Source organism: Glycine max, chromosome 17 (assembly GCF_000004515.6).
Source record: "Glycine max cultivar Williams 82 chromosome 17, Glycine_max_v4.0, whole genome shotgun sequence".
Lineage (NCBI taxonomy): Eukaryota > Viridiplantae > Streptophyta > Magnoliopsida > Fabales > Fabaceae > Glycine > Glycine max.
Window position 1 is genome coordinate 39,145,668 of NC_038253.2, and position 23,954 is coordinate 39,169,621.

Consider the following 23,954-nt stretch of genomic DNA (forward strand, 5'->3'; position numbering starts at 1 on the left):
GCTTCCTCCTGTTAAAATCGAGGTGTCAACTCATGCTTTGGTTTGCCTATAAAATGGAGGAGAACGTGGAGACAACCTTCATTGTTGTGTGAGGCTGGTTTTGTGCTGCTGAGGCTACGTTTGGAGATGTTTGTGAAACTGTTTTTGAGAGGCGCTAGTTGATGCGTTTTTCTGCTCGTTCCGCTACATTTGGAGGTGATGTGGTGTGATGAGGTTGTTGCTTTCACCTTACAAGCTAAGTCATATTATTTTTTGTATATATTTATAATCTGTTTAATTTATTTTTATACTGTTGAAATTTAATGACTTCTTTAATTTTTGCTATGGATGATGAAATTAGTTCCTTATTGGAGAGATTTTTTATAATATTATTGAAATGGGTATTGGGTACGAACCAGCAGTTCAGCCAAACCGACAAAAATACAGGTTCGGAATTAAATTTCTTGGATTATTTAACAGTAACAATCTGTTTAGGTTTAGGCAGTGGGCCAACAATTGACCACTGTAGCTGATGGACCAACTTATAGTGTTTTTTTAATTTTATTTAGAGTTCAAAACAAAAAAAAAATAGTAAATCCTTTTAAAAAAATAATAACATTGAGGTTTCGAGTTCAAAAGAGATCATTAATTCATGTAATATTTATCTAATTCTTTTTAATCAAAGTATTAGGTTTGAATATTATGTATGGACATTAAAAAAATCATGGAGAAAAAGGTAACTCAATTATGCCGTTGATGTTACCAGCTCAATGAAATTACTTTCTATAGAACATATCTATATTGTGTAACGTTACCAAAAAAATATCTACGAAAAACATGACTAGTATAATTAATCTATATTTTATGTAAATCTGATTTTCTCACATTTCATTCTCTTAAATTTTGATTTTTACATTTATTATTTATTATAATATATAGGTAGGGGTTGTTTGAGCTTAATATGTGAAATTGAATATTTGATATGATATAATTGATAAATAATTTTATTCCTTAAATATGTAATTATGGATTTAATCCTTGAGTTATGTGTTTGAAAAAAACTTTTGAGAATGATGTCAATAAAAAATAATAATAATATCAAGTTGGAACCTTAGGTGAGCAGCTGTGTAGTAAACAAATGATATTATTGTTCTTCAATCATTTTTAATATACCATTAAATTATTTTTAAGCTTGAATTTTGAATTTTAACAAACGTTAATAGTAAGGAAATACCCTAGTAAGTTATTACGTTACTAGTTTAAGTTCTCATTTTTAAATATAATGATATTTTACTCCTAAAAAAATAATGATATTTTTTAGTAGTATATTTTATCTTACTATATAGCATGTGACTTCATCATTATCTGACACTTAGTTTTTTTAAAAAAATGTTTAATTATTTTTAGAATTATTTATGCATTACAATTTTTTTTTCTCAAATCTTGGTTTTAATTACCTTTTTATTTTTATATTATAAATTGTTTTTTCTCACATCTCATTCATTTATATTTTGTAATTCATTTTTCTTCAATTTTATAAAATTTACTCGATGATTTTCAAAATCTTAATTAATTATATTTTCTACTTTTTATTTAAGATAATTACCCGAATTCATCTATATAGCATTATTAGCTTTATTTCATTTAAATAATTTAAATTTCACCTAAATGAGAAGTAAGTTTACAATTCACGAAATAATGATGATGCTAGTTGAGTTCTGAATATGTGAAAAGTCAAAAAAAAAAAGAAAAAAAAGGAAGAAGTGGAGAGTGAATTTTTCTTGTGCCGTACAATGGGATAATTAATTGGGCACGACAAAAAGTCATCATCATTGTCGTGTTGAAGCCTCCCTCATCTCATCTCCTTCAAAAATCTACCATTTGCTTTGCTCATTACTGATTAGTTGAAGCTTTTAACTAATCATATGAAATTCGTTTGCCAGAAAGTAAAATCACAGCAAATCACAAAGTTTCTGGACTAACTGCCACTGGATTTTTCAATCAGAAATGTTTACTGAAAATGATAGTTTTACTAACCATAATTAGCATATAATTAAAATTCCTATTTTTACTAATTAAACTTTAACTTTTGATTGTGTATAAAGAATATTTTTTTAAAAAAAAAAGTAATTCTTTTACATTATTAATTAATTTGAAAATTTGTTTATCTTACCATAATAATTTTATAATTAGTTAATAACAAAATTCTAATTTTAATGCTTTGGAAAATTGTATACCGAGAATATTTTAGTGTACAAAAGATAAGTGATGATTTTAAATGACTTTTTTGTTTACAAGCGGTTTTAAATGACTTATTGTTAAGAAAAAATGAACCACTTATATTTTTTAAGGCAAACTACTTGTAATAAAAAAAATAATTATATTATTTTTATTCATAATTTTATAAAGTGTTTTATTCCTTTTTATTAGATCAATTATTTTATTTTGTATTTCTCTCTTTACTATATAAATTGTTGTGAGAATAACATTACTTTAAAAAATAATACTGACTGTAAAAAAAAAAACAAAATACTACATCATGCTAAAGTGAAATTTTAAATTGAATATTTACCTACACACTTAAACTATATATTATTTTCTTTTACTTTTTATATAATTAAATAAAAGAAAATTTTATCTTGTTTTTCATTCATTTTCGTTTTTATGAGACAACATACATTTTTTTTTCTTTTCTTTAATTTCCCTTTTGTTTGGTGAAGGAGAAACATGGTGATGAGAAAAAAAAAGTGAAAAAAATGTGTGTTTAATAACATAGAAACCAAGAGAAATAAAGTTGTGTAGTCACCAAGACTAACTAATTATTTCTTTTTCATATATTTTTATTTTCATTTACTTTACTACAAAACTATTTATAACTCATCCTTATTTTTTTCTTTACACCAGAGATTTTTTTATCTACAAAAATCAAACTTAAATATAATAAACTTTACCACAAATCAAATACACTGATTAATCAAATAAGCTAAACTTTTTAGTCACCAAATATTTATTTGAAACATATTATTTTAATAAAATATTTGAAAGAATTTTTTTTTCACCCATTTTTAATACCCCACGGTACGCCAAACACTCAAACTGAATGAATGACTTCCAAAGAATATAGCAGGAGGGGAAAAATAAACAAAATATAAAGAAGACTTTTTCCACGGTTTTCTAGTTGCTTCCATACGGCATTTGCAATAATGAAATAGTACTTCAGTACATGTACCATTTAGTTTACTTTAGGAAAAAAACAATATCTTTTTTTTTATAAATTTTAAAACCTTTTATTTTATTTTTCAAATAAACACACACTCACACACACAAGAAAAAAAAATTATACTATCAACTTTTATTTGTTTAAATAATATGAAGTCTTCCCCTGAATAACTATAAGACCTCTAATTCAAATTTTGTAAATCGAAGAAGGTATGGGGAAATTCCACTCTCTGAAATAGATTTATTTAACTTAAAAGTTCTTTCTTTTTTAAGTTAAAATTTCAATAAATAGAATAATATCCCTGCACAAGCCAGAAGAAATCTCCCAACTCAGAGTATACTTAACCAAAGTAACTTACATTTATTTCATTAAAGAGTAATGATGCAGCTATAATTTATTATTTTAAATATTCTTTTAATATATATTTTTTTTCTATCTCTCTTCTTATCATATATGTTATAAATATTATCATATTTATATTTTTATCTATTTTTTCTCTTTTTCTCTAAGTGTTAAATAACACAATGAATATCTATGAAACATATTTCTTCATTAAATAAAGGATTATATAATTTATTTGACTTCAAATACTAAGTATCTTGATTTGATGTTATGGAATTAATTTTAAATATAAAACTCATTTTGAATATATTTTTTACATGTTTAGTTTTGTGCTGGATAAAAATATAAAATTAATTCTAAATTTAAAACTAACTTTAAATAAAATAACCTTAAATAATTTTTGTGTTAGAGCTAAAATTTTATTTTAAATTTTACTTGTAACCTAACACCAGCTACATCAATTTTTTCCACGTACATCCAAACAGACCCTAACTTATAAAAAAAAAAAAAAAAAAAAAAAAACCCTAAAAAAGAGTAAAGAGAGGTGAGAGTTGGAGACAGAGTGAATGATGGAATAAGTGGTGGTAGCGGTTATAAATAGCAGCCAAAGAGAAGAAAGGCTCGGCAAAAAAGAAAAATATAAAATAAAACCGCCACAAATTTCTCCATAGTTATGGGCACTTCCATTCTCGACGCCCTGAACGTTCGCGTGGAAGGTTCCGGCGACAAGTACCTTGTCCTGGCCCACGGCTTCGGCACGGACCAATCCGCGTGGCAGCGCGTGCTCCCTTACTTCACCCGCAACTACAGCGTCATTCTCTACGACCTCGTCTGCGCCGGCAGCGTCAACCCCGACCACTTCGACTACCGCCGTTATACCACCCTCGACGCCTACGTCGACGACCTCCTCAACATCCTCGACGCCCTCCGCGTCCCCCGCTGCGCCTACGTCGGCCACTCCATCTCCGCCATGATCGGCATGCTCGCCTCCATCCGCCGCCCGGACCTCTTCTCCAAACTCATCCTCATCGGCGCCTCCCCTAGGTACAACAAGTAATTCTCTTCTCCCTCCTCAATTCTATTCTATTCTATTCTATTCTATGCGAGCAAATAGGAGCAATTAGCGCTTGAATTTCTCAGATTCCTGAACGACAAGGACTACCACGGGGGATTTGAGCAGGGAGAAATCGAGCAGGTGTTTTCGGCAATGGAGGCGAACTACGAGGCGTGGGTCAACGGATTCGCTCCGCTGGCGGTCGGGGCGGATGTACCGGCGGCGGTGAGGGAATTTTCCCGGACGCTGTTCAACATGCGCCCTGACATCTCGCTCTTCGTGTCGCGGACGGTGTTCAACAGCGACCTGAGGGGGATTCTGGGCCTGGTGAACGTCCCCTGCTGTATTATGCAGACGGCACGTGACATGTCCGTGCCGGCCAGCGTGGCTACCTACATGAGGGACCACATCGCCGGAAAGAGCACCATCCAGTGGCTCGACACGGAGGGGCACCTCCCCCACCTTAGTGCTCCTTCATACCTAGCTCGCCAGCTAGAGATTGCGCTCTCGCAGTAGCGCGTGTAAGTCTAGGCGCGTGGCTCTGGTGGTTAATTAAGTAATTAACTCTACTAGTACTATTACTACCAGATTAGGCTAGAAGCTACTGCTACAGAACAACAACAACAACAACAACAAGTGTACGAAAGGCTCCGAAACTGGACACCTGGCGAATAACGTGTGGGTGTTGGTTCTTTGACTGGGATTTTTATTTAAGGATAAGAATCTGCACGTGGATTTCACGTGATGCGTGGCCATTTTTAGTATTATTAATCAACTATTATTGCTCTTGTGCTTCTCTCCTTTTAAAGGAAAAAAAAAAGAGAAGAAATTAGAGAGACTTGTTTGTTAGTGTGATTGTTTGTTTTTATTAATATTATTATTATTATTATCACAGAAGGTCTTGGTTTTGTTGTTGCTTGCTTGTGTTTCTCCTTTCTGGTTTGGTTTGTTGCTTACTTGCACTGATGAGGCCAGACAACTGAAAAGAAAATGAAATGATTTTCAATTATTTGACGCGACTCACGTACGGCACTTTCCGGTTTTACAAATGGCTTATCCGCTATACCATCTTCTTCCACAACGTCACTGGCCCACTTATTTTTGGGCTTTGGCCTTAATTCAGATTTTTCCTTCTTTTTACTTTGTTCCATGTTTGGATTGGCTCCCTCTATTCTTCTTTGCTGTCTTTTATCTTTTAACTCCAATTATTTATTTGGACCAAACTAACCTTACTTTAAACTTGAGGTTAGATTATTGAGTATAAACTTTAGGTGGAAATTTATTTATAAATGTTAAGGTGAAGAATCATATTCAAGTAATTTAAAAAACTGTTTTAATAAGTATCTATAGGAAATATGTTAAAATAAGATTAAAAAGTTAAAATTAGTTTTATAAATTGAAATAACTTTGTATAAATACTTTTAAACACTTCCTCAAAACTTAAAGTTTATTACTACTTCATTACGGAGAGTTCTAGCATGACCAACTATAATTTGGAGCATAAATGTGATGATGTTAAATTATCAGTCAAAATAGATAAAAGAATAGTGACTTATAAAAGAAAAATAAAAGTTTTTAAAAAGTTTAACTGTAGTTTTTTTAACCAAATAGTTTTTTTTTCCCTTCACAATGTAGTTGACACGAACACGATGTTAAACTTTAGGTAAACGTCCATTTCCCTTTGATGCCGTCAAATTCCAATTACAGAAATATAGCCATTGCAAAACTTTATTCTTTTTATTATTAAGAGGTTAAAATGCATTTTTTATCTTCCTATTTTATCAAATCTTTGATTTTAATCCTTTTATTTTTTAATTTAAGGCATTTCATCTTCCACTTTTAAAGAGTTTGCAATTTTAGTTTTTCATTTCTTAATTTAAACATTTCGTTCCTCACTTTTAAAAAATCCACAATTTTAATTTTTGTAATTAACTTTAAACGTTGATTTATATATAATATAAATATTGACTGACACATGTTTATTTATTATTCGTATGATAAATATTTTTTTAAAATTATTTAATTACTAACAAGCTTAATTTATTAAAAAAATAAAAAATTACATTGTTAAGTCTAAAATTGAAAAAGAAGATTAAAATAGTAGATTTTAAAAAAAAATAAGAGACGAAATATCTCAATTAAAAAAAGACAATTATAGATTTTTGAAAAATGAATGATAAAATATTTTAATTTAAAAATAGAAGGACTAAAATTACGAATTTAAAAAAAATAGAAGAACGAAAATTATATTTTAATTTTATTATTATTATTTACAAATTCTGAAATAATTAAAAAAATTCAGGACACTTAGACAACCAAGAACACAGCCTCTATATCCAAACACAATTCCATCTTCGCCAGCCATTTATTGCTCAACAAAATCCTTTGCCACCAACAGGGAGAGTCATTCATCCAACTCAAACTTTGATTCAAATTATTCCCTAAGTTAGCAAAAATGGGAACCAGAAAAAGAATTTTACAAGGTATTGATATTGCATTAAGCAAGATTTTGGAATGGCGAAAACGGAAGTTATTGAATCAAATTGGAAGTAGACAATAAACCTGCGTCTTAATTAGTAGCGGTAGTGACAGAATTTATGGCAGTGTCAGTCTAGTAGAGAATGATGGAAGAAGAAGCCATTAGATCATGTAAATGTAATTACATGCAACAACATTGGAGTTAATTTTTAAAATTCATTAAAACTGAAACTTATTATAACATGTTAATCTGTAGGAATCTGGATGATCACATACAATTACCCATATTAGAATCCTCACTCAGAGATAATTGTTGAAAACTAGGTCATTATAGCACGACGTTGATGTTTTTTTTATTTGATAAATATTAATTTGTTAAAATGTTAAATTTATTATAAGAGGAGATTCAACATATGATTTCTTGTTTTGTTGGAAAAATAATTTAAATTTATAATTTTAAATTTTTAGGATATTATTTAGATTAAAAAAAATATTATCTTATTTTTAGAATGTTGTTTACAATTAAAGATATATTTTGTAAATTAGAGATTTTTTTTTCTATTAAGATTACGATGTGAAGGTTTTTTTTTCAAATCCAAGTTTGACTCTTATTAGATCCTTAAGTAAGTCCTCTAGGGGTGAGAATTCAAACCACGTTAAACAAATTTGTGATCTTTTTTTATTTTGTTTATGATATTGTTTCTTGTTCTTGGTTGTGTATTTTTTAGTAATAAAGATATGAGCGTGTTATTTTTCACCCGAACAATTGGTGTCATAGCTAAATGATATTGCAGCTTGGTGATTAGAGAGAGAAGAGTGTTGAAGAAGCCAATGGTGGATTTGTGTGGGTGCTAGTGTGTTGGCAAGTGTACCGATTCACATAAGTAGTATATTAAAATGGTAAGATCGAGTGTCGAGTTCATAGGAAATTTGTTTCACTCAGAAACTATACATCTAGTATGCAAACATTTGTATAAACTAAAAGCAAAGTAAATATTAAGTTGAATTTTGTATCACAGTCTCTGTGAATAATAACTAAATATCTAGAAACTTAGGAGTGAAAATAGTCAAGTAAAAGTGTCGAGTTATTCTTTTGAATTTTCCTTAATGTTATTATGTATTTTTTTTCTATTTAATGTTATCCTAGTGTTCTTATGCTGATAAATGACTCAAACCAAGATGCCTCTGGTGAATAAGCCTAACTCTCTTTAAACCTCGTCCTTGATCCCTCAACAAACTCAGCCTAAAAAAGTTGCATTAAGTCTACATCATAATATGAACTAGATCACTGTACTCCATTCCTAGACATATAGATTTCTAGCTTGTTCTACCAAGTTCTAAGGCTTTAAAACATTTCTCAATACTGAAAATCCTAACTATACACACAAATGGGTGATCAAGCCATAAGCATGCAAAAATAAGCATAGATAGAAGCAATGAACACAGAAAAACAACGTTAAATAGATAATGGAAGAGTATAATATCAAGGGTTCAACAAAACTTCCCAACCAAAAGGCTTAGCCTTCCATTACAAGAAATATGCTCTCAATACAAGAAGGAACAGAGTTTGGTGAAAGAAAAAGGCAAAGAATGGTTGAGGATGTCTCCTACAACCTCTAAAACCCTAGTTTCACTCCTCTAACCTAAGCTTTCTTAACTTATCTCTCTTTGTCGCTTCAGCTTCCCTTTTTGCTCTGTTTTTCGACTCCTCAACTTCTCTCTCTTTGTCGCTTCAGCTTCCATTTTTGCTCTGTTTTTTTACTCCTCCTTTAGTTTTCGCCAACTTCAGTGTTTTAAAGGCTCTTGGACGTTTCAACTTTTGAAGGCTCGCTTAGCGAGACTGGCTCGCTAAGCGAGAGTAAGTGAATTTTGGCTTAGCAAACTGGGCACGCTAAGCGCGAGAAGTGTTCTGTATGCAATTTGCACATTTATATTTGCTTGTAAAACACACAAATAGAGCAAGATTGGATTGGAGCTTGTCACTTACTTTAAATGTGATGTTCTTGGCTATGAAATAAGGTGAATTCACAGCAAAAGTTGCAGAACCATAGGTTCCTAATGGCTGACTTTGAGCAGTGTCACCCCACTGAACAATGGTCTTATCTGCACCTTCTCCTTGTATTGTTATGAAGGATTTGAAAGGAGAAATGTTAACTTTCTCCCTGTATAATTAAAGAAAAAAACAGAAAAGAAGATATTTTCAATTAAATGTAATTCACAATTTGTTAACAATAAAACATAGAAGAAAACTTGCAAGTTGTGAAATGATGATTTGGGCTTGGGGTCCCTTTTCTCGTGTTGATTTGGACAACACTTCTACTTCATACAGCTCCACAAGCTCCCTGATATTTCTCTGTGGTTTAGAAGGTCTATATATCCAAATTCCAAAGCTTATCAGGCTTTCAAAGAGCAAAATATCATTGCTTTGGAAGCTCCCTCTCCAATCTCCACACTACTTATCTATGTTTCAGAGCTGAGTAAAATATCTATTTTTTATACATATTAATAGAAAATTATATTGAAAAAATTTATAATAACTATCACATATTACTCAATCAATTGAATTAAACCTGTCAATAATCAAAGTCTTTGTAAGAAAATTATACCAGTTTCCAAAACAAAATAAACTTTGGGCTTTGGCTCCCCTTTGAATTCTTTCTTTGACCCATGCCTTTTGTTTCCTATTCCTGAATCTCCTCTCGAATAATTATAATAGTCTAGGAATTTTATTTTGGGATCTAAGACTAACAGATTTAAAATTGACTTTGCAAATATATGCATATCATATTACTTGTTTTCCTTTTCCCCAATTATACATATATAAAAGAAATTTATACCAACCTCCCCGAAGATTGTCATGTACTTGGTGTGATAGGAATTTTCCACTGATCCAGCCAACAAGCACACCTCTGCTATGATGAAAAACACCCTGAAGGAGAAAGTTTCAAAACAAATTTTATTAGTTAAAATGTTCAATACCAAAATTTTATCATGGTGTATCATGTATGGAAATTAAATGAAGTTAATTAGCTTTGCAAGATATAAAAATGTCTGAATATTGTATCGTTGGTTAAGTGTTAAGACTTGATATCACTATAGGTAATTCAATGAAGAATGATAATGTACCACATATTATGAAAAGAACAACTGCACAGGCCCTTGAGCCTCCAGGGTTAAGAGGCTTCCCGCAACAGAAGCATCGACTTGCCAAAATTCATTGTCGGTCACAACACTAGACTGCCAAAATTAAACAAAGATAAATATTATGTTAAGGAGGAGGTAAAAAGGTAAAGCCTAAAAATTTGATTGCATTATATTTATATAATGGTCACTTATAAGTCATTAAGAGTGAACTACTGGTGAAGGGTTTTGAAAATTTAGAAGAGATTATAGGTTCAAACCTCAATGCCAAAAATGCAGCAAGGAGTAAAAAACCATTTTATTCCTTTGACCTTGAATTATGATTATACATTTCCTAACTCTAAAAACTGGATTACCATTACATTTTCACAAACTGGGAACTTATAAAAAGAACAAAAAAAATAAAAGGCACTCGACATCAAATTTTCAAACTTTAATTCATAAAAAGAAATGTAAAAGATTAAAGATTCAAGCTTTGCCTGTATTTTCTCATTTCATCAACAATCAAGAAAGAGAAAAAAGAAGATTTTTTATCCAACAATGGTCAATTGATCACATGATTCTTGTCAAACCCAGATTTTTCTTTTGGATTTAGAGAGAAAGAAAGAGTGAATTGAAATGAGAAAACTCACAATGCTTTTTCTTTGCTCAGCAGCCACGGCAAGTCCAAAAGCAATCAAATAAAAAACGAAGACAGTTATGAGTAAAAGCTTTGAAGCCATGGTTGAGAGTGAAGAATGTTGCAGAGAACAGAACAATGTTGGATTTATTCACTCTCTTTCTCTCTGTGTTTGTGTTGTGTTCTGTAGTGTCTTCACTGCTCTTTGCAACTATAAAAGCAAGCTGGATTCCTAACTGTGCAAGTTAAGCAACAATAAATCACCCAAAAAAAATGTAAAAAGGAAAGATACTTAAACTTTAAAAAATTGTGTTGAAAATAATAGAATAGGAATAGAGGATCTCCTTTTAGTATTTTTTTTTTTAAATCAGCGAGTGGCATAGAGGATCTCCTCTTGGAAGAGCGGAGGACCCTCGTTCATGAGCCTGTGCACGAACATCAACGCCTTGAGTGCCACAATCCAGTCACGCGTCTTACCCAATTGCTTGGACACGGCGGTGACACACGCGTGGATGTAGCCGCGCGAGTGAGACATGAGGTTCAAGATCTCCCTTATGTACTTGTCGTTGGTAGGGTCGTCGTTGTGGCTCATCGCCTTCACAATCTTGAACTCCATCTTCGACGCCATGTTACTCGCGACCTTGGCTATTCCTATGCTGGTCTAGTCCTTCACCACCCCAATCGCCTTTCGGATCATCGTCGGAGCCATCGCAAACCCCAACCTTATTCACTTAGATAATAAATCCTAGTTGAATTAATAAACTAAATTTGAAAAAGAATTGATAATAATTGAAAATTCGTGGGGGATTACCTGAGGTCTTACATCTGAGCGAAAACAGGTTGGATTCGTGGGGAAACATCCAATGGAGAATAAAAGGGTTAACCCTGTGATCTATGGTGGCCTTTTCCTCTTCCAATCCACCCTATTTGCTTTGGAGGCATTCATATTACTCTAAACTCAAATGATGAAGCTTAATAAACATTTTTTCCTTTATTTATTGGGGAACGAAGACGGTCCTTTCTTGAAACTCGTTGTAGTTTAAGTTTTCAATAATTATAGAAATGCCAATGTCATATTCTAAGACGGTTATTTTAAAATCGTCTTAAAATGTGCGTCATAAAAATAAAATACAGTGATCTTAATTACAAAAATGTTACCGCGTCACATTCTAAGACGGGTTTCGTATAACTGTCTTAAAATGTGTGTCGTAAAAAATAAATTTTTTAGTAGTGATTGCATGAAATGATTTTTAACAATTTTCTTATTGATATAAGGTTAATCTTAAAAATCAGGAACATACAGACCATCAAACAATGTCAAGGTAGGAAAAAAAACAATTGTTCCAGCAAATGAGGCAAAAACAGAATTTCCATTTGGTAACATAATAGATATAGGATTAATTTTGTAGTATTGTGTAAAAGAAAAAGGATGGAATGTAATATGGTCGGTGGCTCTAGTGTCAGGAAGCCACTAAGAAACTATGTTACCCGAAGGTATCATATGGAAATTTTCAAGAACATAATTACTAGTTGAAGATTGAACCATGTTGGATGCATGAACATCTGAAGAAGAAGGCTTATGATTTTGTTGGATAAGTGCCAACAAGCTCTGATATTGGTCGGGAGTAAATAATTCGCTTGCACTTTTGTGACCAAGATCGGTAGACACGTCCATTGAAGATGCAACTAAGTTTATGCTACTATCATTATTCTTTTGAGTTTTTGGAGCGATACCTAGGAGGAAATCCTATTTTAAAAGTAACACTCCTCATCTGTATGGTTATTGAAACCACAATGAGTGCAAAGTTTGGAGCCTTGTTGGCCTTTTCCCCTTCCAAATCTACCTCGGCCTCTACCTCTACCAACAAAGGCTCCTTTCCCATAATTTTCCTTTGGAACTTAATTTGCAACAACATTTAATGCCAAATTCGAATTAGAAATGGAATTTGCAATGACTGTTGTATTCATTTGGCGTTCTTGTTGCACAACCATGGAGAAAACCTTTGTTAATGGTGGCAATGGTTCAAGCATCAAAACTTGAGATTTCACATGCGAGTATTGTTCATTAAGGCCTTTAAGAAAACGAATTACATAGTTTTCATCCCTATATTTCTTAATCATGCTAACTGCTCCACAAATACAAGCAATGACACATTTGCAAAAAAGAAAAGGTCTAAAATTTTCTAGTTCATTCCATATAGTCTTAAGTCTGGTAAAGTAATATGTTATCGTGAGGTCACCTTGGTGGAGTTTATAGTAATCCTTTTGTAGATCAGAGATGCACAACAAATCTCCCTATGAGAACCTATCATGTAAATCCTTGCACACAACAGTGGCTTGGTCTATCCACACAACAAACATGGAATGGTGTAACCATCCCAAGACCATAGTATTACACCTCTCCCATGCTCCATAGAATGGGTCCAAAAGACTTGGTTGGCTAAGAGAACCATCAACAAATTTCAGTTTGTTCTTTGAAATGAGAGATAATTTCATGCTTATGGCCCATGAATGGTAGTCTTTCTCGTCCAAAGGAGGTGATACTAAAACTAGTGATGGGTTCTCATTTGGGTGGAGGTAATAGGGATTAGAGAGGTCGGGGTTTGAGCTCTGGATTTTCATAATGAAAAAGAATCAGAAAAAGAAAAGAGTTTGCAATGAAAAACATAGCAATAAACAAAAGGGTTTAATCTTGGGATCGATGACCATTGCTCCTTTTTTTAAGGGCTAATACAATCTTGTTTTTGCATAATAGTAATATATTTTAGGTTGATTATGTGATTTTTAATAATAAAAATATGAGTGTATTTTTTTCCAACACATTTTTTCTTTTTTGTTTAATCATTCAACTCATTTTATGTTTTCACAATCACTTATGTAGAAAAATACAAAAGAGTGTAACATTAATTTGAGACTCATTTGAAATTATTCACATTAATTGTTGCATAAAAATTGTCACTTTTATCTTTTAAAAATAAAATGTTAATTAATATCGTTATTTTTAGCATTTTGAAACCATTATATATCTGACTTCAAAATAAAATTTTACTTAATGTTAAGATTACTAAGATTTTAGAAAAATGAGATATTGGAGTTTTTTAGTATAAAATAATGCTTAATTTTTTTATATGTTTAAGCCAGAATGCCATTTAGTATAAAATAATGCTTAATGTTCCCAAATCACATGTACTCTGAATTTTGTTCTCTGTTTGAATACTTATTGTCCTCCTGAAATTAACAATTTCATTTGCTTATTGAAAAAATAGACAGCGAGAAAAATATAGTAAAATAATTAGAGGATTTTTTTAGGATAACTTGTATTTCTTTTATCTCAAAAGTGGTATTGTGGAGATGAAATCCCAATAGTACTAGGTAAGGCACCAATGTAATCATAGCATATAATATGTAACACATTTTTTTTTATTACGTGCTGATTCTACTAAACAATTGGATGCACTCATACTAATGGAATCAACATAAGATTATATTTTAGTTAAATTAAAACAAATTAAAGTTATTAATATTTTCTAATGAAAATATTATATGCCGATTCTACTAAATAGTTGGATGCCACGATTACTACTGGAATCAACAATATGAGAGTTTATTAATCACCAAAAAAAGTATTTAAAGTTTCTATAAAAAAGAATTAAAGTTGTTAATATTTTCCAAATTCCAATAATAAAATATTAAAAACATCTGTTTAAAGAACAATGTCATAAACAAAACACTTGTGCGAGCATCAATGTTGAGATAATTACTACACCAAAAAAAAATGTTGAGGCAATTACTTAAGATTCTTGTCTCCCCTATCTCCCGAAAAAAAAAAAGCTATGAATTAACATAGACTGAAAGCGCAACTATACAAGATCGGTAAGAAGCTAACTTCTTAATAAATTAACTTTTTAATGCATAATATATATATATATATATATATATATATATATATATATATATATATATAAAATTGAAATATAATGATATTATAATAATATTTTATATTGTCAATCAAAAATAAATTATTAAAAATTATTATTTTTTGTGATAAATACTTGGCAAGTCATACTAATAGTATTTTTATATCAAAAGTGTAATTTTTTTTATAATATAAACACACATAATTAAATTATGTCTTCTTTTTTTATAGAAAAAATTAAATTCTCTATATATAATTGAAAATAAAGTTGCTAGATGTATGGGCTTTAATTTAGTAAAAGGTATGACATTCAAGTGATATATTAGGATTTGTATGGGTAAACAATTTAACGTGTTTATTGAATAAAGACTTATACTATATATGTAAGCCCTTATGCATAAAGTGTTTTTATAAATGAAGAAAAAATTAAATTAATTTGTTTTCATAAGAATTGTAAGTTGTTTTTATAAGCTATTTTAAAGCACTTATTGAAATAAAGTAAATTCAACTTGGATAGATATATGACAAAGGAATTTTTTAAAATTCTTTCAAGACAAATGACTATATTATAGGATAAAAATGAAATTATAAATAACTATTTAAACAAACCCTAAATCTTAAAAGCCATATTTTTTAAAATATTAACAAATTAAGAACTTTTTTTTAAAACTGAAGAACTGAGTTTTTTACGCATTATATAGCATATCAATTTTTCTTGAGTGGGGACATTAAATTAGGGTGTTGCAAACATTTGGGAAGTAGTGAAGGAATTTAGTAAATACAATCTCCAAACATTGACATCACAGGTAAATCTTGAAGACTTGAACCAATGTTTCTCCTTAACTCCAAGATTTGTTTACCTCTATATTTCTTCCCATTTTACTTAGGAGCTTAGAACAACAGTTTTGTAAATGGAAAAAGAATCTTGATAAAATACACACTATTTTGGATATTCGATCAACCAATCAATTTATCCCAAATGAAACACCAAATCAATTGTAAAACTTAGCTCGCAAGTGATCATGTTTCTCTTCCAATCCATCATTTTTTCTAACCTTAGACTTAACTCGATCTGCAAGTGGAAATATAGGTTAGAGTCCCTCAACAAGAGTAAAATCAAGATCATCGTTCTCGTGCTTTGCGTGGATGAGAAACACAACTTCACAACATGACAATAGTTGTCCATTTTATTTTCGTATTTGTCACTTGATCGATTAAGCATTTTATCTTCATATAATGGACAAGGGTTGTTCATCATGCACTATAATGTCACTATAAAGTTCTATATAAGTAAACTATAATAACTTTTTTTAGTGCTGCGGCTGGAGAGAAAAAAGAAAAAGAAAGAAAGAAAACTCACACACACATCATTTGTCAAAGTTCCCCTAATGCCAATTGACAGAATCTTGTTCTTTTTCTTTCCTATTTGAATAATACACGAATTTCGTTAAGCTAATTTCAATTTTTATTTTAATGTGAATAGAAGTAGTTTTTAATCATTCAGACAAAGAAGTAGTTTTTAAACATTAAACCCCTCATAAGGTAGGTATCGGATGCTTGTCCTACTTGAGAATCAGATTTTAGATCGGAGATCTTTGAATAAATGCTGGGTTTCCGTAATTGAGGTTTGTTATCGGCTAATGTTTAACATATGCCATCAAGTCATTTATTGAACATTAACAAAAAGTAACTATAATATTTTTTAAATTTAAAATAAATTATAAAAAATAATAATAATAATAATTTTATTATTGATAATGAATATGTTATTTGGTTAAATAATTAAAGATATAATAAATGTAATATTAAAAATATATATATAAATTATTTGAATGAAAATACAACATTTTTATTATTTTGGTGTAACAAAATAAAAAATAAAAAATTAAATTCAAGTTCTGAGTGAATAAAATTATAATAATATTATATTTAAATTAAATAAAGTTATAGTGTTTGAAAGATAAAAAAATATTATTAATAAATAATTAGATATTTAATGTAAGAGAAGTTACATGATTTGATAAGGAAGAAAATAATTTTTAAATATACTTTCTTTTAAAAGTTAAAAAGTTAAATTTATAATATAGGGCTGTCTTTTAAACGTATTCTTGTTATATCTTCCTAAAACTTCTTAATAACTTTTTGCTACTAAACAAATATATATATATATATATATATATATATATATATATATATATATATATTCATATTTTAATGTTTTAATATATTAAATAATATTTTTTTATTAAATCGTTTTTAGATTTTGATTTGTTTATAGTATTCTTAAGACAATACATTAATATGATTTTTTTAATTATTTTGTCTTGTTTGGTGGCTTCTACCTTATTAGTTAGTAGTATTTTTGTTTTGGTCCAAAAGTTCAATGGATAACTAAAGACAAGGCCGTTAATTAAAAAATGGATCAACCAAAATCCAAAGAACAAGGCCCAGCCTAATGATAGACTACAAACAGAAAATTCTTAATACAATTAAGCAGGACTCCTCGCTTAAGATGATAGGGAAAGACAAAAAAAAGTAGCCAGAACACTTTATCATTATTAAACTTAAATTAAAAAATAAGATAGATAATGGTTTATGCGTCTGTGTGTGTGTATATATATATATATAATGGTTTATGCGTGTATATATTAGAATATATATATCTTGAATAAAAATATTCTTTAAAAGAGTGCTTTTAGGAATATTTTTTCAACAGAGCATTTTTAAGTTTAACCACTAATCCTTTTAATCTATCATTTTTATCTTTATTTCTAAATGAAATTTTCATATTTTTAAAATATTATAAATAATTTAAAATGACTTTGAATCACAATATTTTTTTACTATTTTAAAATAAAAATTTTATCTCCAAAATATTTATTTATTATGAATTTTAGTTAGAATATAATTTAAATATTAAAATTTAATTATTTATTATAAATTTTAGTTATATAAAATAACCATTTATCATACGCACTCAACAAACTAAAATATTAAATAAAAAACAAATGTATTTAATATCTTGAATATATGAAAGACATTTAATACTTAGTGCCAGATAGAGGGGAGCATGTTGGGGTCGTAGCCCCTCTCCTGGTACTTCTTATTCTTATATATATATATATATATATATATATATATATATATATATATATATATATATATATATATATATATATAAAAGTTAGATTAATGTTGTGTAAAGTTTTATATAGTGTAAAATAATGATGGTTAAAGTTAGATAATGTAAAATTGGGAAAAATTAGTTGTGTTGTTATTAGGCCAATAGTTAAGGTGATAACTAAAGTAAAATTATATAAAATTAGTTGTGTGTGTTTTTATTATGATAATGGTTAAGATTATTATTATTTAAAATAAAAATTTATTTAATTATATCTGTAAATATAATAAATAATTTTAAAAATCATTATTTATTAAAATTTATATATTTAAAAATTATAAAGGAAATTTAAAATTAATTTTGTAGTCAACCCAAAATATAATATTTCAGTTGAGTGTTACATGTGTTTTTTTAAAACTCATATATACAAGAAGTTTGAGGAATTCCTCCTTCCATGCATGAAGTGATAAAGAGGTACTCGGTAGCATTTGATCCAAGATGAATTCCTCTATTGATACATCGTTGTTGGCAATTCATGGTTGAATTTCTACAAACTCTAGTATCCTTTACAATTGGAATTTCTTCCTTGTCATCCACTAATTGAACTACGTGAGAATATATATATATATATATAATTAAACATGCATGTAGATGACTCAGTGGTAAGTCATTCCCTTATATATGGTGAGGTCCATGGAGTGTTATTTTATATTTTTGCTAGGTAGATTGATTCTCATCAATTTAATTATATAATATTACTCAAATTTGTTGCAAACTAGTCTACAAGTTGAATTGGCCGATTCAAGTGGAGTTTTAATTTTAAGGATCAGGATTCCCTGCAATCCGTTATGTGATAGCTGACTCTGCAGTCAAAATCTAATGGGCCAAATTACTTTCAGCTTATATTTTATTAATATTTTAATGTATTAACAGTACATATTCTTCTTACATTCTTTCTCTAACTACAGTAAATCCAATTTTAGAGTTTAACTAATGTTTTAATGATTAATAATTAGTGATTGGTAGAGGTCTAAGGTTCAAAATTTGCGGACTGCTAGCAACTAGAAAGTATGTATTTTCGCTATGGGAGATTGGTTCTCAACTTTCTCATGAATTTAATTATATAATATATCATACATATAGTCTACTCAAATTTGTGAAAAACTTGTTTACAAGTAGAATTGGCCAATTCAACTAGAGTTTTAGTTAATATTTTAATGATTATAAGTCAAATATTACTAAAACACTAATTTAAAACAGCTAGTAATCTTGCATATAAGCTTAGAAGCCATTCTTAGGTTGCTTCATCGTAGGACAACCTTTATTTTACCATCCTCACTCTAATTAATGATTATTAATTAACATTAAAAAGTTAATTTCTGTAGATAACTAAGAAGACCAATTTTGTACTTAAAAATTCTCTTCTTTAATTGATGTACATATATAAAAACTTCTTCTTCTTTTTTTTTTTTTTTACTTTTTCCATCAAATCATGCTTTCAAAGAAAATAAGAGACTAGGGTTCAAATTAAGATCTTTAGAAGCACTCATGCATGCCTCAAGACTCAAGTGACTTCAGTTAACACGGAGCCAACATTCTCTTGCTGTTCTCTTAAGTTCCACGTTGCACGTGTGTGAAAAAATGTATACATTTTGTCATTTTTTGACTGTTCGTAACTAACTACATGCCTAAAATTGTCTTGCACTTCTACCTAAGCTTCCCCCACAATCATACATACTGATTCAGTTACTGTATTTACAAGTTGTCTCTGATGCCACAACTTTCACTTTTTTGTTCTTGTATACTGTGGATCTCAATCAAAACGATGAGTAAAATAGAATCCACGATTTTTACTTGTTTTGGTGAAATTTGTACACCCTGCACACGCCAAATGCATGTGTCTGGATTTAGATTTTATAGTTGATGATTGACATTGAATTGGTCAATTTTGGTGGCTGATTTTTTTTCATTGCCCATAATTTGGCATGTCCTTGATAAAAATCTCACTGGAAATGATGACACCCTGTGAACAAAAACGATAGCGTGTGTTAGCAACAATATATATGAATTTTATCATAAAAATATCAATATATATATATATATATATATATATATATATATATATATATATATATATAACTGTGGTAATTAACCCGGCATATGCCTTATATTTTTTTATAAATTAATTATAATTGTACAGTTTTTATAATGTTTTTATTTATAATAAAGAAAGAAAAATTGGGAAGAGAAATACGAGATAAAATGATAATATGACATAGAGAGAATATCTCTTCAATTGATCTATCTTTTTTCATCCACTAGAAATGGTCAATGCAGGTTCATCTACGCAACTGTTTGTTCGATATTATCAAACCGCAAAAGGCTGAAAGTTGGCATTTCTTGATGCGACCGAACAACTAACTAAGACTCTTGTAAAATTAAGGAACATAATTTTAAAAACAAATGATGTTAGAATTGAAATTAATTTTAGATTATTTAATTTTTTTTCAATTCCCACAATTAAGTATTGGACTTTACGTTGCCACGTTAGTGTTAAACATTAGTAAACGACTTTATATTAATATTATTATAGAGCGAATTCTTTACTGAACCGCATTTGATATTAACCACGTTCTAGCATTCTTTTTAATTTTTACTTTAATTTAAATTTTTAATCTATTTTTTATGAACTATGATGCTTTGTCATTACCAGTTTATTATCTAAAAGTCAGAAGGTTCGCGATTGTTTCATACAAGTTATAATAGGAAAGTAAACTTGTTAGAATTAACATATCATAATTTTTTTTTACGCACTCATTACAAATCGATCGTTTTTGCAGACATATGAAATGATTGTATGCAGGACTAGTAACTAGTAAGTGTCAATATTATTCTAAAAAAAAGTAAGTGTTAATATATATTTAATTTAGTCTGTATATAGATGGAAAGTGTCTCAAATTTGGAAAGTAACACCTTTTTTTTTCAATAAGGGAATTATTCCAAACCTTTAAAATATGTGAATTTAATGTATGTTATGCTGTCTATTTATGCAACTTTAATAGGGCCCGTTCGGAAATCGAAAGTGATGGAGATCTAAAAGGGAAGTCTAAGGAAGGACTTGAATATCAACTTGGAAATGCATTGCAAGCATATGGAGGGCCCGTGATTAAAGCTAGAATTAAGATATTGTAAGAGGAATTGGAAAGAAATGTCAAGGGCATGATGCATTTAATGACCATAAAGGAGGAGGAGGAGGAGGAACCAATGCTCACCAATTTTAGCCAAACTAAGGAATACAAGTTTATAATTAATTATTTGAACTTATTTTTATATCTTATAAGGAGGAACCAATGATGTTATAAGTGCTTAAAAAATATCTTATAATTGGTCCATAAGATGTCTATATCTTATTTTGATAAGTTTTTTAAGATATATAATAGGAATAGCTTATGCAGATCTTGTGAAAAGACTCACGTTCGAATTCTGCCAGGATCAAACATATATAGCCATCCGATATATAAGTCTTGGTCACGAAGACAAAAGGAATGAGAAACAACTAGTACATTCTTGAGTAATGCTCTTCAGAGATCGGAACTAGGTTACAGTTAAGAAATTGGAGAAGTCACATTTTTTCATTCGTCATTACAACTAACTTGCGCTATAGGCAATATTTCTAAAGCTTCCCAATTACAGTCCGAATGACGCATACAATTAGATGAATTCATCATTGCCTTAATTGACTTAGTGGGAAGGATAATATCATGGTTAAAGTTTGTAAATGTAAGTTTGGGTTAAATTTAAGTTTGTAAATTAAGTTTGCAAAAGTATTCTAAATTAATGTTGTTTTTTTTTAAAACTGAGTTTTTAGATAAAATTTTAGTCTCAAAACATATTTTTGAAAAGTAATCAAATATAATTTCAAACTTATTTTTCTTTCAAATATACTTTAGATCCTCCCAGTGAAAAACCAAATACATCCTTAATTTGGGTTAAACTTAAGTTTGTAAACTAAGTATGCAAAAACTATTCTAAATTTTACTTCTTTAAATTTGAGTTTTTAAGTAAATTTTAGTTTCAAACATATTTTTGGAGAGTAACCAAACATAATCTCAAACTCATTTTTTATCTCAAACATGTTTTTGGATCCTTCCACCCAAAATTCAACCACACTCTTAGTTTGGACCGATTAGACTAAAAAATCTTAATTCTCTTTTGAAAAAAATATTGTTCCAATCTCAATTTTTCAAGATCTCAAACTCATCTTATTTCAAATATTGTTTATAAATAATTCATACTCTCGACCCTTAACTGATGTGAAATTTTGTAACTATTTAAATAAATGTTATTTTTTAACTAATTTAATTGATTCAATTTGAGATTAATTGGATTGATTTAATTTGATGAACACCTGTAAAATTCTTGTCATAGGTAACAGGAACAACTCAATTGGGACCGAGGGCAAGAATTAACAGGAACAGCTCATGATTCCGAAAAAAACAGGAACAACTCAATTCGGACCATGCATAGACAAGAATCATCCTTTGTCCAACACAACATGGCGAGCAATAATACGTTCGTATTGCACAAGATTCTAGGCAAAAATTTCTCCTAATGAGTATCCAAAAATCGCGGAATATAATCCTGCACATGTGTATTTACCATGCACTCACGATAGTTGATACCACTGCCAACAAAGAAGTGATGATATAAAATAAGCACAAATAACTCATCATCAACATTCACTCTAATTTTACTTTCTGCCATTCTTTATAATCATAGAGTACCTGTTTGGTTTAATGTTGATGAATTGATTTTATATATATTTAGTTTCATATTCGAGAATAATTTAGAATTAGGATTAAAATTGATTTTGAATTCAAGAAATTTTGAATAATTTTTTGTGTTTGATATAAAATTATGTATTAAATTTTAATCATAATTTAATTTTATAATAAAACATTCAAATATAAATTATATATTTTAAAATTAATTTTAATTAAAAATTAATTTTATCGATACTCATTCAGACACGCTAAGATCAGCATAAAAAATGTTATGGTTCATCACATTTATACTTAAAAGGAAGAACACTTATTCCAATAAATATTTCATCCCTTAGAACAAAATAATATTTTAAAACAAAAAAAAAAATCTGAATTATAAGTGTCTTTACATGCAAAAACTCAAAGTCAAAACTTCTTATTAAACTCAAATAATCACAGACAAATTGTTCTACCATGTTTGGTGATTACTATAAAAATGCTTGCAGTAAGAAGAGAACGTAATAAAAAGTAAAAAGAAAGAGTCTACCAGCCGTCAACTAGGGACCTGCACTTAATCCATGAAGGGACCGAACGACTAACCGCTAATCTTTAACGGAATGCAGGACACGTGTCAATTTCGTGCTAGTTTTGTTTTACTTTATGCCTTTTCATTTGGGCAGAAAAAGGAAAATAATAATAATTAAAATCAAAAGAAAACATTAATACAATAATAAATTATAGCCATACAAACCAAAGCTGCTTACGCCTCCCCGCTCCTAAAGTCCTAACTCCTAACCCACTTTTCCTTTTCAATTTTTTGTTCCCTTCTTCCACGCTAACCATGTGGACGCCTTCTACTCAAACCATCATTTTCGTCCCCACTTTCTTTATTTTTTTAATGCAACTTCAAACTATCCTTCCATTTATCTCAATTTAAAATAAAATTTTCAAAATAAATATCCACCGAATAAAAAAATCTCCTGCGTTTTGGCCGTATTCCAGATATATATCTTTTGTAGTTATATGACACGAACTCAATTATGAAGAGATTTTGATTTTCCCCAATAGTTTGATTTTATTTATTCTTTTCATAAAATCAAAATATTGGACAATTTTTTTTTCTTAAAAAAAATAGTCCTGACCTTTATTAAGACATTTTGATTTTATTTATCCTCTCTCTCATCCTACCTAATCCAAGTACAAAAAAAATAACAAACACTGGTTACTTTTTGCTAGAAAACCTAGAAGAACTCTTTACTTTTCAAAACTATGTTTTCTTGTCCGACTAATCTTGTATTATTTTTTAAGAGTAATCTTGTAA

The 23,954-nt window shown here is 29.4% G+C and overlaps 2 protein-coding genes across 3 annotated transcripts; one reads left to right on the forward strand and one right to left on the reverse strand.

The window, feature by feature from the left end:
- Window positions 1-4,096: 4,096 nt before the first annotated feature.
- Window positions 4,097-5,490, forward strand: D14 (alpha/beta hydroxylase D14). 2 transcript variants are annotated; one of them, NM_001360147.1, is made up of 2 exons: window positions 4,097-4,585; window positions 4,682-5,490. In NM_001360147.1, the coding sequence occupies exons 1-2, from the start codon at window positions 4,215-4,217 to the stop codon at window positions 5,109-5,111; spliced, it is 801 nt and encodes a 266-aa protein (NP_001347076.1). In that variant the 5' UTR covers window positions 4,097-4,214; the 3' UTR covers window positions 5,112-5,490. The 2 variants fall into 2 exon arrangements, with proteins under 2 accessions (NP_001347076.1, NP_001347075.1); NM_001360146.1 differs by having other exon boundaries at window positions 4,097-4,594; window positions 4,682-5,489.
- Window positions 5,491-8,512: 3,022 nt separating this feature from the next.
- On the reverse strand, window positions 8,513-11,793 carry LOC100779832 (uncharacterized). The gene is made up of 4 exons (XM_014769633.3): window positions 11,645-11,793; window positions 10,847-11,563; window positions 10,194-10,284; window positions 8,513-10,003 (listed from the first exon to the last, which is right to left on the reverse strand). Exons 2-4 carry the CDS (start codon window positions 10,934-10,936, stop codon window positions 9,861-9,863), a joined length of 324 nt encoding a protein of 107 aa, XP_014625119.1. The 5' UTR covers window positions 10,937-11,563; window positions 11,645-11,793; the 3' UTR covers window positions 8,513-9,860.
- Window positions 11,794-23,954: the final 12,161 nt, after the last annotated feature.